Raw genomic sequence first — 19988 nt, 5'->3', positions numbered from 1 at the left:
CAGGGTTTTGATATATCTGCGTGACAACATAAGGAGCAAAGAGTGGGTGGAGGCCTGGCAAGAAGAAAACTTTTGTCTTGATCTGATCAAGTGACAGCTCTTGACAAGATAGCTGAGAAAAAATACTTGACAAGCAGGCACTTGTGAATGGCTCCTTCACAAACACCCTCTTCCCAGGATCACGGTGCTTTAATGGGGCTGGAAAACAGCAGTACCAGTGAGAGCACCTTTCCTGTGCCGCATTACAAGTTGATGCTCCACGGGCAGGTGGCTGTTGATGGAGATTTACAAGACTGACAAAGAACACACCAAAGTAGGTCAGGATAAATACTCAGAGATCTACTTACAGAAGAACCTACTAACCTTAAAACCAAAGATGTAAGCAGCTAGACCCAACAACATTTGACTGAGGACACAGTATTGTGCCAACTGTACTAAGAGCTCCAATGAGCTATGCCTCGGTTCTTCATTTTTTCCTCTAAGAAGCTGCAGATATCCAGAACTGAAAATGCAGTTCTTGAGAGGGTCTTTTGAAAATAATGAAGAAAATTTGGAGGTGTTTATTCCCACCCAGATACAGCCTGAGCAAGTCTTCAGAGAGAGAGGAGATTTGAAACTGAGCTGTCCTCCATGCATCTCTGGAAGCATGTTAACATGCCTAACAACAGTGCTAAGCAAAAGCTCATGTCCTCTGATGATCAGAGCACTAATGTCTGCAAGTTCTGTCAGAGCCAAGACCCAGCCAAAGAAAGCCTCCAAATCTGTTAATATTTAATGCAAAAAGAACACAGGGCCTCCCAGGCTTGTTCTCCCTATCGCCAACAGCCAAGCATCAAAACCACCAGAGGAAACGTAAGTGTAAACACCACCACAGCACAGGCTAACCTTAAATTACATACGGAAATTGATGTGTCACTTCATTTTCTGCCCTCATGCAGCCCTACATCTGATATTAGATGTAGAAGCCAGTGGGAAGTTCCTACTTAAAAAACATTATTATAATCTAAGCATAGGAACAGTTTAAATAGAAATAATTCATTGCACAGAGAGGATTACGTTAAGCAACAGTACTCATGGCTCCTGACTTCTCTGACAAAGAATGTGTGTAAGTACAATCTTTCTTGTCACTTGTAGCTGTCAGATAACAGGCAAGTGCTGTCACATGTACTTTACTTCCCAGGTCATTAGGCACGTGCTGGAGTCGGGATGGTGTATGTGGATACAATACAGACCACACACATGCTGGCTGCAGGCACACTACTTTGTCCATAAAGAAACAGCATGTTGTAAATGTTACAAATGCTAAAGTAGGGGCCTGAAGAAAAACAGTGAGTCAAAATTGTATATCCACATTGGCCAAGGAAGAGCCAACAAAAATAACAAGCATAAGTAATCTGTAAAAGCAGCAAGCACCAAACAAAATCTAAATATCTGTCTTTGAAGCTAACCAAATGGAAAGCTGACATTTCTCTACCAAAGTATGGTACTGTATGCACTGACATCTTCAAACCCATTTTTCTGTTCCGAAATTGGTTGTGCATATCACGTGCCCTTACACAGGGCTCCACCCAAGGGTATTCCTCATGACCGGCAGGTACAATGGAAAGCCTTCTGAAATACCCTCTCAGGCAGCAGGACCTTCTCCGAACCTGCATCACTCCTGGAGCAGGAACTGGTGTCTGACATCCTGTTCTGCACCTGCCCCATGGCAGCAGATGTCTACCCCTGGGATCTGATAAATCAAGAGATAGTTTGAGATATGATGCATGCTCTTCCTAGGATAATGGGATGAACTGCAGATTTCCAGCCTAAATTATGGCTTTAGTTATTTTGCATTGTGGTATTAGAGTTATCTGAACACAGTTGTTGCATCATTTATATTTTATATTCACTAGGTCAAGTATTTAGGATGCAGGGTGCTTCTTAGCCACACTAGAAATAGAAGGCTAAAAGAGAGAGGAAAAAGTTGTATAGCCAAAAGTTTAAATAAATGGACTCAGGAACTACCTTACACAGGTGCCATCTGCCTCTACTCTGATAGGCTAACCTGTGAAAAAAGATTTGTAATGGCATTAAGTTGGATAACAATCATCACGGCCCTAGCCAGTCACCCTGCTAAAGGAGGGCCACAATCATCTACCTGATTCCTTTCTACATCTTTCAGGAGTGGGAAGTACACCACTTTATAAATGAATGAGAAAATTAAATGTTCAAAGAAATAATTAGAAAATGAGAAAAGAAATCTCTGTTCATACTGAGTTTTGGGGCAGCAGTAGATTAAAGCAAACTTGTAATAACTCATGCTGTCATTGTGTCTGGCTGGCATCTGATATTATTTATTTGTCAGATTTGCTCCCTATAAGCAAAATACTTACTGTGGTTATACCACAGTTAGAGGTTATAAGAGTCTGTCAACGCACCTCAATTTTGGTTTGCCACACTTCTGTTCTTCCTGCCAAACGTAACTTCACGTAAAGGCTTTATGATGTCAAAAGTGACAGGTAACAGCCCACAAAATCCTCTCTCTTTGCGACACAACTTCATATCTTGGTGGCTTACAGGTGCGTCTGAACTGCAGTGGCTTTGCACAAACTTGCTCTGTAGCCAGCTGAAAAGCTCAGTAAGAGCAAGCGGTCTGCTGGCGGAAAGCACTTGCTGACACTCTCACCTCTGGCCATGCAGGCAGACGATGCTGCCCGCGGCCAGCTCAAAGACCTCTAACACCTGGCTGCACTGCAGGCATCATCTGTGCAAAACCGCTTCGAACAGGGAAGAGGTAAGGGGATTCTGGATACAATGTGACCCCTAGACAGCCTGAAGTAAATGAGAGCTTGTAACACACACGTTTGTGTTTATTTGTTTACTGTTCAGTTTGTTTCATTCAATGCTGGTATTTGCATCAACTTTTATTTCAGGGGCGGGGGGATGTTAGGGGGTGTTCTCCATTGGAATAATTTTACTCTTGGATTTTTTTGTCTAATTTTGAAGTGGTAGCATAAGACAACACTCACTGATGAACACACCAGGTCATTATTGACATGATTTTCCTCTTCTCTGAACTGCTAGATTTTTTTCATAGACTTGTCTGAAAATGAGAACTCACCATTGACATTACCACAAATATGTCATTAAAAAGAACAAAATAATAACCTACTGGTTATTCAGTAGGTCTGTGCTGAAAGGAAGCTCTGGCAAGTACTCTGTGGAGCTGTAAAACTTTGGAAATGGAAAATGGCTTAAGAGCCTTGTCTTAGAAACCACTTAATTTGTGCTGTATTCAAAAACTAATGAAAATGTCACACTGTTTGAATGGATAGAACATCTAGTAGAGAAATCTAACCAGGCATCCCACAATGCACATGCTCAAGTCGTGACCTACAAAAACCCTCTGTTTTTCTTGTTGGCTTTTTCCTGCTTGTTTGGTATACCTGGAGGGCTGGTTTGAACGGATAAGCGATTCACTTATGTTAACTAACAGCTGCCCATCTCGTTATCCTTACAGGCAGTCTGTGAACTGTGATGGCTTTTCCCACACTCACGTAGGAACCCCAGGAGGAACCTACTTCCAATCTTTGTTCAGACCTCTGCTATGTTTCCCTCTTCCCCATATGTTTTTTTTTTCCATCCGATGATGACAGACTGTATTGGATCTGGCTGAGATGGAGTTTATTTTCCCCATAGCAGCCCTCATAGTGCTGTGCTTTGTATTGGTAGCTAGAAAAGTGTTGATAACACTCCAGTGTTTTGGCTACTGCTGAGCAGTGCTCACACAGCATCAAGGCTGTCTCTCCAACGTTCCCCCCTCACCAGCAGGCTGGGGTGGGCAAGATCTTGGGAGGGGACATAGCCACGAGAGCTGACCCAAACTGACCAAAGGGATATTCCATACCACATGATGTCTGCTCAGCAATAAGAGCTAAGAGAAGAAGGAGTAAGGGGGGGACCTTTGTTATTTACAACATTAGTCTTCCAGAGCAACCGCTGCCCATACTGAAGCCCTGCTTCCTGGGAAGTGGCTGGACATCGCCTGCTGATGGGAAGTAGAGAATAAATCTTTTGTTTTCCTTTGCTTCCGCACACGGCCTTTGCTTTTGCTGTATTAAACTGCCTTTATCTTGACCCACAAGTTTTTTTTTCATCTTATTTTCTCCCCCTGTGTCCTGCTGAGGAGGGGAATGATAGAGCGGCTTGGTGGCACCTGGCATCCAGCCAAGGTCAACCCACCACACAGACCCATAGAGCTAACACTCTTGGCCACACAGAGGGAATATTTGGCTAAAGCAAGAGTACAAGAGACAGGCAGGTCTTACCTGTGCAGTGAAGAAAGCTGGAGTCAGGGATCCTGAAGGAAGCGCAGGGCTGTTGAGGGCGATGGAACCAATGTCAGTGCTGGAGAGAACCATAGGTGGGGCGGAGATTTCCAAGCCTTTGGGTTTTTTAGCCTTTGGGGGAAGAGATGGAGATTTTGCCTTGGAGCCTGAGGAGAGGTTCAGAGGCTCAAGGGAATCTGAGTCGTGGCAACTGGACTCAAAGAAGAGGCTCCTGTGTTCTGCAGGGAGGGGTGAGGTGGGAGACAGAGACGGCGACCTGGAGGAAGATGACGATGAAGATGAAATGCTGGCACTGTTGGGTAGCATTAAGGAAGATATTTTAGCTGATACTGACGAGCTGAGAAAAGCAGAGGCAGCTGCTGTTTCGGAAGTGGAAGGCAATGACACCATGGGCCTCATAACTTGTTTGTCTGTTTTGTTTGTCACAAATCTTATAACAGTCCGAACTTCTTCGACTGGTGTGTTTCCTTCTGACTTCTCCTCCAGTTTTTCTGTTTTGATTGGCTTGTAAGGGTCTGGCTGGTTCTGCAGAGAGTTGATAGTGAAAGAGGAATACAGGCCAGAGTGGATATATTCATTGCGGCTTGTGCTTTTCAGTGCTGACAAGCTGTGCTTGTGCTGATCCCTGCTCTCAGAAGGCATCTTACAGTCGCTGTCCTGCAGCAAAAGGCTCTCTCTGCTGATTTCCACAGCATGTGGATCCATTTTTAAAATCTCAGGAAAGGAGACAAACTTGTACACAAATTTTTGTCCGATCACTTTCTTGATGATGTTCTGCAAATACAAAAGCAGATGCTAGAAAGATCAGCATTTTAGAGGCACTGAGTACAGCAAACATAAGGGGGTTCACAAGAGTAGGGGGGCACTGCTCCCTCCTCAAGCTAAGCAGGTCATTTCAGTGGGGCACCTAACCAAGCTGCTCATCCTTGGCTCATTCCCATATCTCTGCTCAGCCAGGGAGACCACCCCCTGCTCCTCATGGTGCCTAACAAATTACTAGGTGATAAAGACCTACTGGTGGGCTGGTTTCCTCCTGCTTCCTCTGAGGTAGCTTGGGAATATTTTCTTTCCAGTAAAAACAATTCTGCCACCTTGCAGACTCGAGCCATGCCACCATTTGCATTTCACAACAAAGGCAAACTCCTTCATTTATGCCTCCCAAAACTGACACCAACTACCCTGAGTATGAAATACTCTCGGAATGTCTGCAAGGGACAAAACCACCTCAGCCACCCTGTTCCAGTCATTTACTCCCTCTTCCTGACCACATGCAGAAGGATTGACCGAGGCTGATGGTGACTGCCCTTCTTTCAACAGTCGTGAACTATGTCCGTGGCAAATGCAATCACTTGCATGGGTTGGAAAAGTATTCGTGTCCTGCTGTATCCCCTGTGCTATCTCCAGGTTTGCTGGCTCAGGATGCTCACTAGTGCAGGCAGAAGGTTTTCATCAGTCTATACTGGCTATTGAAATGAATTCTTGAAAGAAATCCCAAACCTCTCAAAGGTTTGTAGAATATTTTTTTTTCTTCATATTTGCCATAATAAAAGGGACCCCTTTATGGAAAGAACTGATTCCCTTTGAAACTGAAATCTTTCATGAGGGTCCCGTTTTCAGTCCTAGCTCTTACTGCAAACCCGGGTATGCTGCCTGCTCTAACATAATGCGCAGTATCCCCAAGGACGCAATGTGAACTCCTCTGCAGAGGCACTTCATGGCAGCAGATGCTGGCCTGGCCTAGGAAAAGGACTGGAACATTTACCACCCTAAGCTAAGTGCTGTGGAAGACAAGAAGCAATATTTCCTGAGATTTCCATAGTGATTTCTCTCTTCTTGAAGCCCCTGGTGGAGAGTTTGTCTTTAAATCAGCTCTGAAAAACCCTTTCCAAGAAGCTTCCCTTTAGTGCAGCACGTCTGCCACACCTCCAGCTGATACTCTGCAAACAGACATTTGCTTTGCATACATATGGGAATGTAAATATTTGCAATATTCCTAAATATCTAATTTGTTTTTCATTTTACCACAGATTCTGAGACCAGTAGAGGAAACATTTGTTAAATTGATTGAAAATAAAAAAAAAGAAAGAAAAAGGAATACAAACATCATCCCTATTTATATATGGACAGTACCTAGTGCTGGAGCTTCCAGTGCCCACACTACACCTTTTTTTGTCACAAAAGCAAGGCTCATTTTGGGAAAGAAGAGTCTGCACTTGGGTATCGGAACCTCTTCTGTCTTTCAGCTGAGCTACTGCATGCTAATTCATCTATCTGAATGTCCTGGCATTTCATTCAGGCACCTCCTTGAATACAAAACTAATCCTGCAAAGAGCCCTGGGATGTAGCTTTGCTTCACAGGTCAGGAGCTGTGGCACAAATGGAGAAAGTTGTTTCCCAAGTTGGTAACAGGGATCTGTAGCAAGAAGGAGAATGAAACTCAGCAAGCTCAGACTAAAGGCACAAAACTCGCCTCTTCCTTGCCGAACTGTAAGCACGTCTACCCACCTGGTGGATCCTGCAATGCCTACTTTTGCCCTCCAAAAGTTCAGGACATACAGTTAGCCCACAGGATCTCAGTCTGCATGAGCTTTAATTCCCATGGCTTTGGGCTTGGCCTAGATTTTTTTTTGTGTGCTGATTAGGTGAAACATTGGATGGATGCACCTTTTCTGCACTCTCAATATTATATTCTTCTTGAAGAAGGCAAAACCTCCAAACTCACATACAAAAAGAAACACCCCAACCGGATTTTGTTTTCAGTTTTTAATATATATTTTTTAATTTAAAATACTACCTCCCCTCTGCTCCTGGCAGCTTTGAGTTATTGTTACATCAAGCACTGGCAACTGAGACCCTACTTGGAAAACGTGACTCCCAGCAGAAAAAGATTAAATGTATTTAAGGGTGACACTTTTACACTGGTGCAGGCTTGAAACAGGGGAACATTGCTATAAAAAGCAACCAAACAGGCTGGTGAATTTATACTTCCTCTGTTATTATTAAAAATAGTTGTATTTTAAGAAGGTCTCAGTGCAGCTCCTCTGACTCCATAAGCCTGCAGCAAAGGCCCACTTAACGATGGCTCGAGATGAAAAGGATTCAAGTGCAGATCCTGCAAGCACTTCGTGGAGCCTGAGGAAATCTCCATCAGCATGTAAGAGAAAATAAGGATGCAAATTAATTAAGTGCCTCCAAAATGCCCCTGACTTTTCTGAATTTTTTTTGACAAATAATTGAAGTGAAGGTAAAAAGCAGCTTATTTTTACCATCACCTCAGTGATCTGTCAGAATCATTCTGAGCTGCGGACAACGGTTCAAACCGCAGAAGACAATGACAGGCATCATGACAAGCACGGAAGTTTTCCACCCTCAGTTTGAAAGGCTTCCTTACATTAAGGACTGCATTTGCAGGGAGACTAGACCACTTGCTTGGTAGCAGGACAGTAAGTATATGTGCATATTTAGCCTTTTTTGTTGTTGTTGTTTGAATTTTCTAGGTAAACTCCCTCGTGAGCAGGCTTGCTCATTAATGAGTGCTAGTGGCTGCCAGCCAGGGCTGCAGGGAGCTCTGGGGCTGTGCTGCCGGGGAAGGCAACTGCTGGGCCAGTGCAGCTGCTGGGGAGGAGAACTGGGCAAGCAGGCCAGGAGCAGGGGCTCCAGTCCAACAGCTTAAAAAAAAATAATAAAAAATGTTAACAAGAGACAGCACTCTCTGACATTCAGAAAGAGGTCAGGGAGCTGGGAATGCCCCTCTTCTGTTGGCTTAGTGACTGTTCCTCACTTGAACGCTTTACACTTCCCTTCCTCTGACCCCAGTCTATAAAACAGTGACTACAGAAAATGTGACCACCCCCTTTGCAAAGTGCTTTGAAAGCTGCTGATAGGAACTGGGTACAACACTGTCTGACGTCTGCTCTAGCGCATCAGCCATGTTAGGGAGCTCAGGCTTATTCACACCACATCACTTCAGACACTCACTTTATGAGCACCTCCAAAAACAGCCTTACCCAAGTGCTCTGAATCACCAGCTGGAGGGATGGGTCTCTCCTCCTGAGTCCTTCTCCAAAGACCAGCTGGCTGAGCTAGATGCCAAAGACTTGGTGGCCTGGTTCCCCCTGCAGCTTAAACCAGGCTATAATGTGGTTGGGGTTTTTTTGTGTCAACTGTGCATATGCACTACTACTTTTGGAAGCCCTCCCAAAATACCAGGAGCTGTTTGCCCATCTCAACACCACGTGATCTCTGGGTTTCTTTCCATTTTTTTCTTTCCTCCCAGAAGTTTTCCTGTGCATTGGTGCAACTCAGACTTTGTTTCTTCTATCCTGTGTTTGTGTTTTATTTTCATCAGCTGTGACTCTTACTCCCCGTTTGAGCCATTTAGAGCTAAGCTGTAATTTTACTACCAGTGTGGCACAAGGATTTTTAGTGGCTTGGCTCAACCCCATTAGCTAGCAAGTTTGCTGGCTGCAGGAGCCACTCGGGAGACTGAGCTGGGAAATGGGACCCAGTTCCTAGTTGAACTTCAGACTAATGAGGGGCCTCAGGGGCAGGCAGAACAGATTGGGACTTTTTCCTCCCCCTAGGAAGTGACCTATAATCAGGGTGCCTGAGATCTCAAAATTTATGGCAGAACAGGATGAACTTGTCTGTAGGTACTAAACATCCCTGCTTGGGAAAGAAGGAGAAGGACCAGAGCTGTAGCTGCTGCACTTAACTCCCATTTGGATGTGTCAAAAGTTCCCTGGCCCTAAGCGTACTGAGGGATGCAACATGTGTAGGGACACCTAGGCTAAGAATCCCTCACAGGACTCTATGAGGAGGGAGCCAGGCTGCCTCCAGCTATTGGGAACCCTACCCAGAGAGAGGGCTGCTCACACTCTAATGTCTGAAGTACGTAAGCTGGCAGGAGGTACCTATGGCTGCATGGTTTGCTCCAAAAAATGGGGCGTGTGTCGACATCAGCATGTCCAGGCAGGTAGATTCTTTTAACATCATACTTTCTGCACTTATGCTTATTATACTGTGTGCACAGAAGCTAGATTTTGTGAAATTTTTGATGGAGGCACAGGTGCTACTAGATCATGCACCTGTACTGACCTTTGAAAGCGCAAGGCTCTCATTTAGCTGGATCTCAGTCTTTCCTCCCCCCCCTCCATCTGGAAGGCAAAGGCCATTCCTCTGGCTGGCACCTTTGGCCAGGTTCTCTGCTCTCTCTGCTGCAGTTCACTGGGCATCCCTTTCCTCTCACATTAAACACAAACTATTTGTCACTCCTTTCGGGGGGGGACGGGATGGGATGGGACGGGACAGTTCTTGGGTTTTCTCTTGTACCTACCACCTCTTACTAAGTATCAAATTCTTTATTTCCATCTTTCCATAAGGACAGCACTCAATAACCACTTTTATGCCATTTCAGACAAGCACCTTCTTGACTTCCACACATCACTCTTGAAAGAAACTCCCTCCAATTCTCTATAAAGCTATTTTCTAATGCTCCTTCAAATATTTCCTTATAACACCTCTTACCTGTACCACTACAAAATGTATAACTGGTACTCGAGCACCATCATATCATTATTGTTTCATTGTAATATTCTATTTCCCCTGAGGTAACGCAAGAGAAGACCTTCCCAAAAGTAAAATAATAGTTTCCATTATCACTTGGTATCCTGAAGTTCTGTAAACAGACCAAGCAAGGGACCATCTTCCCCAAACAATTCTTCCATGCTGCCACCCACACTTGGGCATTAAAAATAGGAACTAGTAACCAGGCTACTGGGTCTGACCTGCTATGGGAGGGGAGGGAATGCCATGGGCACCTCTGAATCCTAAAAGCAGCTGAGAAGCTGTCCCCTGCACTGCAACAAGCACAAAGAAGCCTGTATTATTTATATACTATACATCATATTGCCAACCCATCTAAACAAGCAGGCAGCCATTAACTGAAACTAAAATGATTTATTCTGTCTTTAGAAGACAGATTGAATAGCACTCACTGAGTAAAGCCTGGGGCCACATACTGTTCAGAGAGGATGCAAAAATATTGAATAGCTGCTCATCGCAACAGTATGTGACTGTGTAATTAAAGATGCCGCATAATTCATGCAAACATTAAGGTTACCCAGGGAACTGTGATTCTTGCATTTCCTAAATTCTGAGGGCTTGACTTCCACAACTGTTACATCCCATTGATGTCAGTATTTGCATGTAATTTCCTGGATTCGCCCTACTTCCCTCAAAAAAACCTCATGGGGAAAACTCACTAGCTTCCCTCTTGTGGTGTCATCTTGAAATATTCATGGGGACCTTTAGTAGTCCTGAAACCTCTAGAGACTTCCAAAAAGTATCTGTCATTACAGCTATCAGAAAAACAAAGTAACTGGGCAACTTCTACAAAAAGAAACCTACTAATTCTACTTATAAAGGTATTTTACTTCTACACATCAAGCTAAAGTGCTCTGCATGGGAATAGATGTGAAGGGTTTCCTTGCCTGGAAGCATTACAAGACATTTCTGACTGGCAGAAGTACGTGACATGATGGACATGCTGCTCAAGCTGTAGGCAGAGAGAGTGCAGGATGCCTTTCGTTAAGTTAGCACTATCTGTCATCTGTTCTGCTGCTCTGTTGAGGCAACAGGGGAAATGCATTAAATAAAAGGGGGGAGGGGAATTCGGGTAACAAACGAAACAGGAAATGGAAAGTCTTCAGATTATCTACAAACCTTTAGTAACCAGAGTCATGGTAGCAAATTACAATCAAGACATGTCACACTCTACATTTCCTCGGGTGCTTTATATGTGAATTTAACATAAATCTAGCCATCAGCCTCAACAGCATGTCATGCTTGCCTTCAAAGCCAGGCTAAGGAACTTGTCCTAATTGTGTTATTTTTCTCCAGTACTGGAATTAATTTACTTTTAAATTCAGATGAATCAGATGATGAATTTTAACAAGCCAGTGCTCCCCCCAAGCAAAATGGCAGAGCTCATAAACCTCCATTTATCCAGTGATCAGTTTTTATTTCTCCACGGTGAATAATTTCAAAGACAAACCATGAAGCTGTAGCTCAGTTAGTGTCAGCTGTATGCAGTAGCAGCAGAGGGCAGCCCAAGAAAGCAAGGCCCATCCCATGTGCCACCATAATTTCTAAAAAATCACTGCCCTTTGCCTCAAACTCACATTCTGCCAGATCATCTGGGAGAACTCCCTGTTGATAATTCCACAACCCAAACGAAGTCTTGTCCAGAGTTCTGCCTCTTGCCTTTCCTGCTGCCAGTCCCCAGCCTACAGGACAATGTTTATCCCATTTGCTCAGAGTGCATCCCATTTGCTCCAGCAAATCCAGCTGCCAACCGATCCATCACTCCCAACAGCAAGGGAGGAGATAAGGATCTCAGAAGGCTCCCTAAGGCTACCTCAGGGTCTAGACTGCTCTTGGTTTATCCCACAAATTGGTGAATGGTCCTGAGGAGAGGAGTGCAAAAGTCTGAGAGAGGGTCTTTCACCTCACCAACCCTTCCCCTTTTGTTTTGCAGAAGGAAAAGAATGCCAAGGAGACTTTCCTTCCCTCCTTGACTTCTTCCCTTTCTGTGCTATGCAGCATAGACTGAACTGAAGGCAGAGGAAGTGTTTAGGACTGAAGCCACTGCTGAGCACTCCCTGTCAGCCTACTAGGACTCATTATCTGCTATCTTATGCCAGTATCTCTCACACTTCAAAACCTGCAGCAAGTTCCCCTGTCCCTCTGCACTCTCTGCCTTTCACCACTGCTTGGGAACCAACAGGACACAACACACCATACCCACACAGAGAGTGAGAAGCTCCCGCTGTTTTCTGCTAAAGGAGTTACTCCTTCAATTTAAATAGCAGTAGCCGTGGTTTTGGTTTGGGGTTCAAACCCTGATCACAATACATGAGGAAGAAAGACCTTATCCTTCTTTCCATCTAGGAGCTACTACCTCCATTGGGCTGCAGAACTCCTGGAAAAACAGCCAAAATCCTTGTTCCACATCTAGATAAAATTTGCAGACAGAAGACAGCACACAGTACAAGAAAGCAGCTGTAAGAATAGCACGCAATCGCTTCAGCCAGAGCTCTGGTGAAAAAACTGTATAGTCACTCTTCTGGCACATGCTGTGTGAGCATGTGAGCAGAGACAAAACAGATGACAAAGGTGTGTGTGTGCTGTGGGGGCGCAACTGAAAACAGTACAAGGGTAAAAAAAAAAAGGTTAGGGATAAAAGAAGAAAGGGAGCCTGAAGTACGGAGCCATTATATTCCATTGATTTGAAGAGATCAGAGAGATCTCAAAGGACAAGTGCTACAAATATCTCATCCCTTGTTTTTAAGCAATGTCTGTTCAGCCACTAACTGTGTATTTGGGCTCTGCCTGGATATGCTGTTCATTCACCAGCAGGCACTCTGTCTCCATTGATCCCAGTCAAGTTTATAATCAGAGGGGCTGGAGTCATATAATGAAGCGAGCTTCCCCATGCTTAGCAGAAGCCTTTTTAGCACTTAGTGAAGGGGAGTTCATCACACCAACTGCTTTGAACAGCCGCTGCACTGTCCTCTCTGAATTCTTTTGTGCCTTCTCAGTCAGGCCACCTTTGAAACACATTAAGTGGAAAAATCTGACTTCTAGTGGACAAAATACTAAAAACATTTCATTGCAGAACTTACAGCTTTAAATCTGAAGCTAAAAAGTTCTTGCAGGAGTCCTTCCAAATTCCAATGTGAGTAATGAAAAGTCTGATCATTAAATTCTGCACTGTTAATTTGCAGTCAACATGTTTTTTGATTGCTGTGTTAGACTAGCTGCATAGCACCCAGCCCCACTGTGCCCTTCAAGAATTAGTGCACTACAGATAATAACATGACAACAGTACTCTGAGCTCAGTTCAGCAACAATATCTAGATTCCTCTGCCTTATGCAGGCAGCAAGAATGCCAAAACTGTGCTGAGCGCTGGTGTTACTCACTGTATAATCTCATCTCACTGCCTTTTCTGAAAATCAAGATGAGAACAGACCACTAAGCATGGCTATAAAGTTTTCCTTTTTAATATACAAAATCTAACAGTCCTTCTTTTTAATATTTAATTTTCAAGAAGATAGGAAATAGTAAAACCTATTAATTTAGGCATATTATAAAAAAATATCCATTTAAGAAGAACTAATTCTGAAAAGATTTCATATTAATTAGTAAAAACAATATCATGTCCATCCAAAAAAGGCTGGAGAAACAATTTGGAAACTCCTTGAATTTGCTGGAGTCTGAAACTGAGAAAGGTGAGTACGCAAGATATTTTAGCACCTCCGCATTTGTGTTCTACAATTTTTTCCTTCTAGTATCTTGACACATCTGAGAGATTCCCTTCAAATATCTTTCTGTTACAGCAATCTAATACATATCCTGGTTACTCCCTGTTCTCATTTTTGCATTCTCTGTCGTGCTGTTGCCACCTTGCTTCATGTTAAAGAGTAAGACCAAGGACTACATGTCAATGTGAAGGATGGTTTCACGAGAGTGACAGTGATCTTATGAACTCCCACTATACTGCAGAAATTTTATTTTCAGAGGTGCTAGCTACCAGTAACCTCTACTGACCTCTTCTAGATTGTGGGCATGCTCACGATGTCTGAAAATCAGCAGCAAATTGAGTGCTCAAAGTAACTCCAGATTACTATATTCAATATGTTAATATTTCAGATTTCAGCTTTAAATAAAGAGGTTGAAAGTGGAGTTCTCAACAGCCAACAGCTCTCCACTAAGTGTATGCCTACACTATCTGCTCGTAACCAGCTTCTGAGAGCATGCAAATAACCACAGCTTGCCAGTTATAAGGCTGCTGCCTAAAGTGTGCTCACTCCTTGGGTCTTACTAGGTTTATCAAACCTCAACAATGTATCCATGAAGGAGAGGCAAAATTCAGTAGGTCTTGCAAGGGCAGAAAAATTGGATGAAGAAACCCCTACCAAAGCACACGTTCCACTATTTTGACGTGAGATACCCAGAAGTTAAGTTCCCAATTGGCAGTAAATTTAACATTCTACAGCAAACACAGTCTTCACCTGAGATGAGCACAGCATGAGACTACTACCTTGACAAATAGACCCAAACATATCCCTGCTCTGACACCCACCATCTGACCAGCCGCTTTTCCCTCTGTTTGCTACTCTTACTCTGCACTTTCATCCAGTAAGACATCACGTTAGTGCTCTCTCATATATACTGCTGCTAATTAAATGATAGCAACATATAACCTAGACTACTGTTGAAGCTAACACAGATTTTGTCCTAAAATGACATAGTGGAAAATCTCCAAACTCTTAGAAACACTGAGCATTAATAAAGCAATAGTTACAGTGAGATCCTGCTGAGGTAATACTGCACTGTCGTAACTGTAGAAGTGTTTCAGCATCATATTTCCAGCTATTAAATTAGGACCCGATAGAATTGTAGAAAAGATTTACCAGAAAGCTCAGGCAAGACTAGCTAAAACACTGGCCAACAGGATCTACACTCCAAAAGATGTGTCCCATGAAAACCGTGAAAACTCAACCCCGCCCTCTATGCTGTTGTGTTGTTCGTTTGTCTTTTCCTTGTTCTGACATGATGATACCTGCTGGTAAAGCTGCCACTCTGCCTGCTGCATCACAGCATCACTGCTTTCTACCATCTCCCTGCATTCCAGAAGATCCTATGCAGGCTGTAATAATCAAACAGTTCTCCGTTATCAACAGTTATTTTATTGTTGTCAAAAGCTACAGAAAATATTGGGTAGCCAAACGCACAAACACATGAAAGCATCAGTAAGTGTAAATCTAGGTCAAAACCTCCCCTCTTGAGGAAATGGGATGTGCAGTATTTTCCTGTGCATCTTCTAGCTGCCCTCTTACCTCCACTGTGATTGCCTTCAATACTGTTGTCTGTTGTAAAAACTAGTTAGAGGAACTTTTGAATAGCTTCCACATAGAGGTGAAATATTAATTGGTAGTGTTTCTATTTGCTTAGTCTGCATGAGAATAACAAAATTTACCTTGTCATAATAGTATCTGAGCGCTCGGCTCAGCTTGTCATAATTCATATTAGTTTTGTTTTTTCTGAGTCCCCACAGCTTAGCCACTTCTTCTGCCTTGAGTAGCTTGAATTCGCCATCATTAGACGTCCAGCAAATCAGGTGCTCATGTTTCTGGTCTAGCAGCAACTGCAAAAGGAACTGCCACAGTGTGATTGCACTCTCCATACCTACAAGGGACAAAGGAGAGCAACAATGTGAAAAACATTTGGGAGCAGGTGTTCCACCCAATGCTCATTTCAGTAATAAGCTCTGTGTAGAAGTCATCCTACATAACTGAGCAAAGGAAGCTACTATATCATTTACAACCAAACATCCACAAGACCTACAGGTCTTGCACTCCTGTTCCAGTATTTTTTCCACTGCTATTTTCTGAAGGGACACATAATATAGAGTAAGTATTTAGAAAAGTATTGCCCGTATGGTTCACATGGTAGAAGGTCATCTCCAGTTGGTGTCTTCAATCCAATGTATGCAAACACCCTTAAAAGGAACATATCGGGGGGGAAAAAAGGACTTGATGTAACTATCCACTGAAACGAGCCGAAAAACTGCTGTTTACTGTCATGAGAAGTATACTGAACTCATTTGGATATATCACTGTGAAGAAGGGAAGGAAAAGGGAAGACCAGAGCAGTTGCCTTTGGTTAGGGGGCCAGAAACCACACTCTTTCCCTCTCCCACCACACACACCCGCCTTCCCGGTATCATACGGCCTTTGTGTATTATTTCTTCCAGGGCCTGAAATGGCTCTTGCTGCCTCTGTTTGCCAATTCAAATAGCTCTAAAGATATTAATCTGTTTTGCAGAAATTCTGAAAGTTCAGTACACTTAAGCACAGTAAAGTAAGTGATGGTTACCCTGAACCTTTAAAAGGGATCTTTACTTTCATTATCGTATGTATGACAGAACTAGGAATGCTTTTAAAAGTGCCTGAGTCTCACTTCTAAGGTTGTTTGAATATTTTTTCTCTGCTAAAGTTTGTTTGAATATTTTTTTCTCTGCTAACTGCCTGTGCTACTGAGCCCTCCCTAGAATAAACCTTTTTTTCAGGCACTGCAACAGAAGGATAAACTTCAGAATTACTATATTACAACTCAGCACAGGCATATACACAACTTAAAATGTAGGAGGTTTACTTACCACTGAAGACCATTTATTATTGTAATGAAGATGTAGTTAAAATTGACCTTTTAAACTACGGAATTACAAAATGAGACTTTCCCCCACTTTCAACAACATTGCCAGCCGTAGCATGTTAACACTGTATCAAATCATTTTTTCTTGGCCTCTTCTGATACTTAATTTGGACATGTTGTGCCTAACTAACGCAGATTTAAAGATGCCGGCATTACTGGGTGAACTGACTATGGTGCTAATGGGGCTAATGATTACCTGACTTATCTTTGTACATGTAACAATGGATATTCTTATCTTTATCGAAACAAGCTGATGATTTTTAACTTCCTTGCTCATTTTGTGTGCTAATATATTACTGTCCGCGTCCTAATAGCCTACACGGCCAGAAGGCGCCAGGTTCAGTGCCTGACGTTTCCCTTGGCGCGTTGACCACAAGAGGGCACAAGGTTTCTAACCATCCACCCCATGGAACGGTACCGCCGGCGGCTGCGGGAAGGTGCACCTCGTCCAGTCTGCCCCAGCACCAAGGAAATCGTGTTGCGTAAGCGTCACTAGTACAAAGGAAAATAAATTGCATAAGCTTCACTAGTCCAAAAGCAAGTTAAAGATACTAGAGAATGTTGTCAATAGTTTTACAGAGAAACAGAATTTGGAGCTCTATTTTGGTCCAAGTAATTTCTAAGTATACTGGCCAAACAAGGGTTCGCAGAATTAACAATGGTTTTATGATCCCTGCAAAAGCCTTGTTTCTCTAATTAACTGAGAATCCAGTCTGAATGATAAGGACAAAAATACCTATCCCTGACACCCAGCTGTGTAACGCAGTAGCTACATAGCACCTTCAAGAGGTGGCAAAGGCCAGGACTGTTAGGTATCCTTGAAACAGAACTGCCTATATGGATGATTTGGCACTTTCAAAGGTTTGCGTTTGCTTCATTGCATTTTTATCACTTTATACAAATCCTTTTCCACAAAGTGTAAGGCAAGAAAAAAATGTATAGCTAGAATTAAATATACCTGAAAGTTACATACTCGCTTTACAGTCTTTAAAAGTTCCTTTAAACTACACCATCTGTGCAAGTATTAACATCTTTAACAGATTATTTATCTATAACATCACAGCTAATAAAGTATCCCTATTAATCTGGCATCATATATACACACTTTTTATTAATATTTATAAATTTTGCAACTTACTTCACTAAACATGGGTAGGTATATACAGCCATCTTACTTTAAAGTAATCTTAGTTTCTGTACATCACGTATTATACGGCGATACTCTGCACAATTTCAGCTTGTATCGTACATATCTTCTTAACAAGAAATCACAAACAGAAGGTTTTTTTTCTCTGGAAAATTAGAAGTAACCTATAAATAACTTTTTTCAAAACACTATTAAAATGTGTAGAGGTGTCCCACACTATAAAGACCTGTCAGTAGAACTTCAGCTGAGGAAATTAAAGATGGAAGAGAGTTATAGAAGCACCAATACAAACTCCACCACCATGCCATTAGCCAAAACAGTGCAATACGTCAGAGGTGTAATTTAAGGTCTGGATGAGATAACTGCATCTTCCTTCAGATCATCAGCAATCGTGCCTCTTCAGAGAGTTTAGGTGGAACTGAACCCACGGTGAAGCACATTTTGCCATGGTCTCCTCCATCCTCATTCACCTCTGCCCAAGAACACTCACAGGGTAACCTACAGCTAACGTTGCACGACACTTTCCATTATGAACCTGTTTTCTGGTGCTTATCATTTGTAAAATGTATACAGTTTTGGATTCCATTTTACGTACTGAGCATGGGCCTCATGGTGACTCAGCCACAGGTGTGATGTGAAACACATAAACAGTGCAAGTCTGGGTGAGAACATCCTACAGGAGTACCCACTCCACGCTACCTGTCCTGGTGACTAAGGAGAGGTGACTTCCATCAGGTTATTATATAAAAGGTTACTGTCACCTTTTTCAAAGTGGTTCAGTTCTTAGTGATCAGTTCTTCAACCAGCTGAGATGCACACATAATCTCTGGGGGGCACTTCAGGTGCTGGATTCAGGGCAGATGGCTGTAGTGGGATTAGATTTAGGCAGCTCCTCACCACCCTGTTTGCCTTACCATCAGCTTGCGTAGCTCTGATACAGGCTTTATAAAGGACCTGCACACCTCAGAATTCACCACTGATGTGCTTAATTGGTACGTGTATAAATCTTCTACTGGATATGAACCAAGTCTGCCCATACAGAAATGAGACTAAAACAGCTCAATGCTGCATTGTACTCCATCCCTCCATCTGCCACTGAGTTCCTGTATAAAGCTTCCCTTATTGCTTGTGTAACAACTGCATGTATATGATTCCTACAGGAGGCAAATAATGCAAATCACATTTCCAGCTGATGATCAATTCTATGGTTCTTTTCTTCTAAGCACCCAACTTGAGACATTCAGGTCTGATTTGCACTGAATATTCACAGCTGTAACTACCTTTAACAGAAGTTTTCTGCTCAGCATATATGGTGATGTAAAATCTTAAATACCTTGAAGTCGGTAAACTGGTATTAATCTTTGCATGTCATTTCCATTCTCTAAAATGTGATTTGCAGGGAAATAGTAAAAAATCTGAGATCCTGCAGCGACAGGATTTTTAAACTGATCCAAAATACTTAAATTCCAATCAGGTCAACAGAAATATTAACCTGCCTTTCTCTATGGGCACCACTTTGGGGTTCCACGAAGTATTAACTATCCTCTCGGAAGGACAACATGGCCACACAGTGTACTAAGCCTTAACTTGTCCCTCATTTGAGTGGTGGAGCAAAAGAATCACATGACTGATGTATTACAAGACATGTAATTTAACAAAAAAGGTGCTACCTGTATTAAAAATTATTATAAATTATGATTGGGAGGAGTCAGAAATCTTCAGAAAACATTGTACTTCATTTATATATTTTCTAATTCTTTTGAATTTTTACTGACTCAAAGTGAATTCAGTGTCTTGCCTTAATTTGACAGAACTGGGTGTTAGGATGTGGACACTTCCTACAGGGCATATATTTCACATTTCATTCAACTATTAATATTAAATAGTAATAATAAATATTCCTGTTACTTCTGTGCTTAGTACAGGATTTGAATGCTGGGCAATAAATAATACACGGAACCACATATTGAATTACATGGATCAGAAGAAAAATAGTTTTAAAAAATCACTTATTTAGATAGTGACATCCATCTGTGGTACAGATTGAGACAGGCAACCTATGTAGGAAACATATATTCTGCATCAGGGAAAGCCTCATCAAAATTAATAAAGACAAAAGAGTCAATTAATTTTTTCATCATTAACACATGTTGTTTTGCCATCTTACCATTTTTAAACATTTATATAATGGATTTGACAGTCAAAGATACTTCCTAAGCCATGAAACAAA

General features: G+C 42.4%; 1 protein-coding gene across 1 annotated transcript in view; it reads right to left on the bottom strand.

Annotated features, from left to right (window-relative positions):
- The window catches only part of ELK3 (ETS transcription factor ELK3), a 40058-nt gene that overhangs the window by 7298 nt on the left and 12772 nt on the right, over nt 1-19988 (bottom strand). Inside the window, exons 2-3 of the mRNA XM_059816432.1 lie at nt 15374-15582; nt 4311-5105 (exon numbers count right to left, since the gene is read on the bottom strand). Coding sequence (XP_059672415.1) covers nt 4311-5105; nt 15374-15580 — 1002 coding nt within the window. The 5' untranslated portion in view covers nt 15581-15582. The remainder of the gene's footprint in view (nt 1-4310; nt 5106-15373; nt 15583-19988) is intronic.

Source organism: Gavia stellata, chromosome 4, assembly GCF_030936135.1.
Source record: "Gavia stellata isolate bGavSte3 chromosome 4, bGavSte3.hap2, whole genome shotgun sequence".
Taxonomy (NCBI): Eukaryota; Metazoa; Chordata; class Aves; order Gaviiformes; family Gaviidae; genus Gavia; species Gavia stellata.
This window is presented reverse-complemented; position numbering and strand designations above follow the sequence as displayed.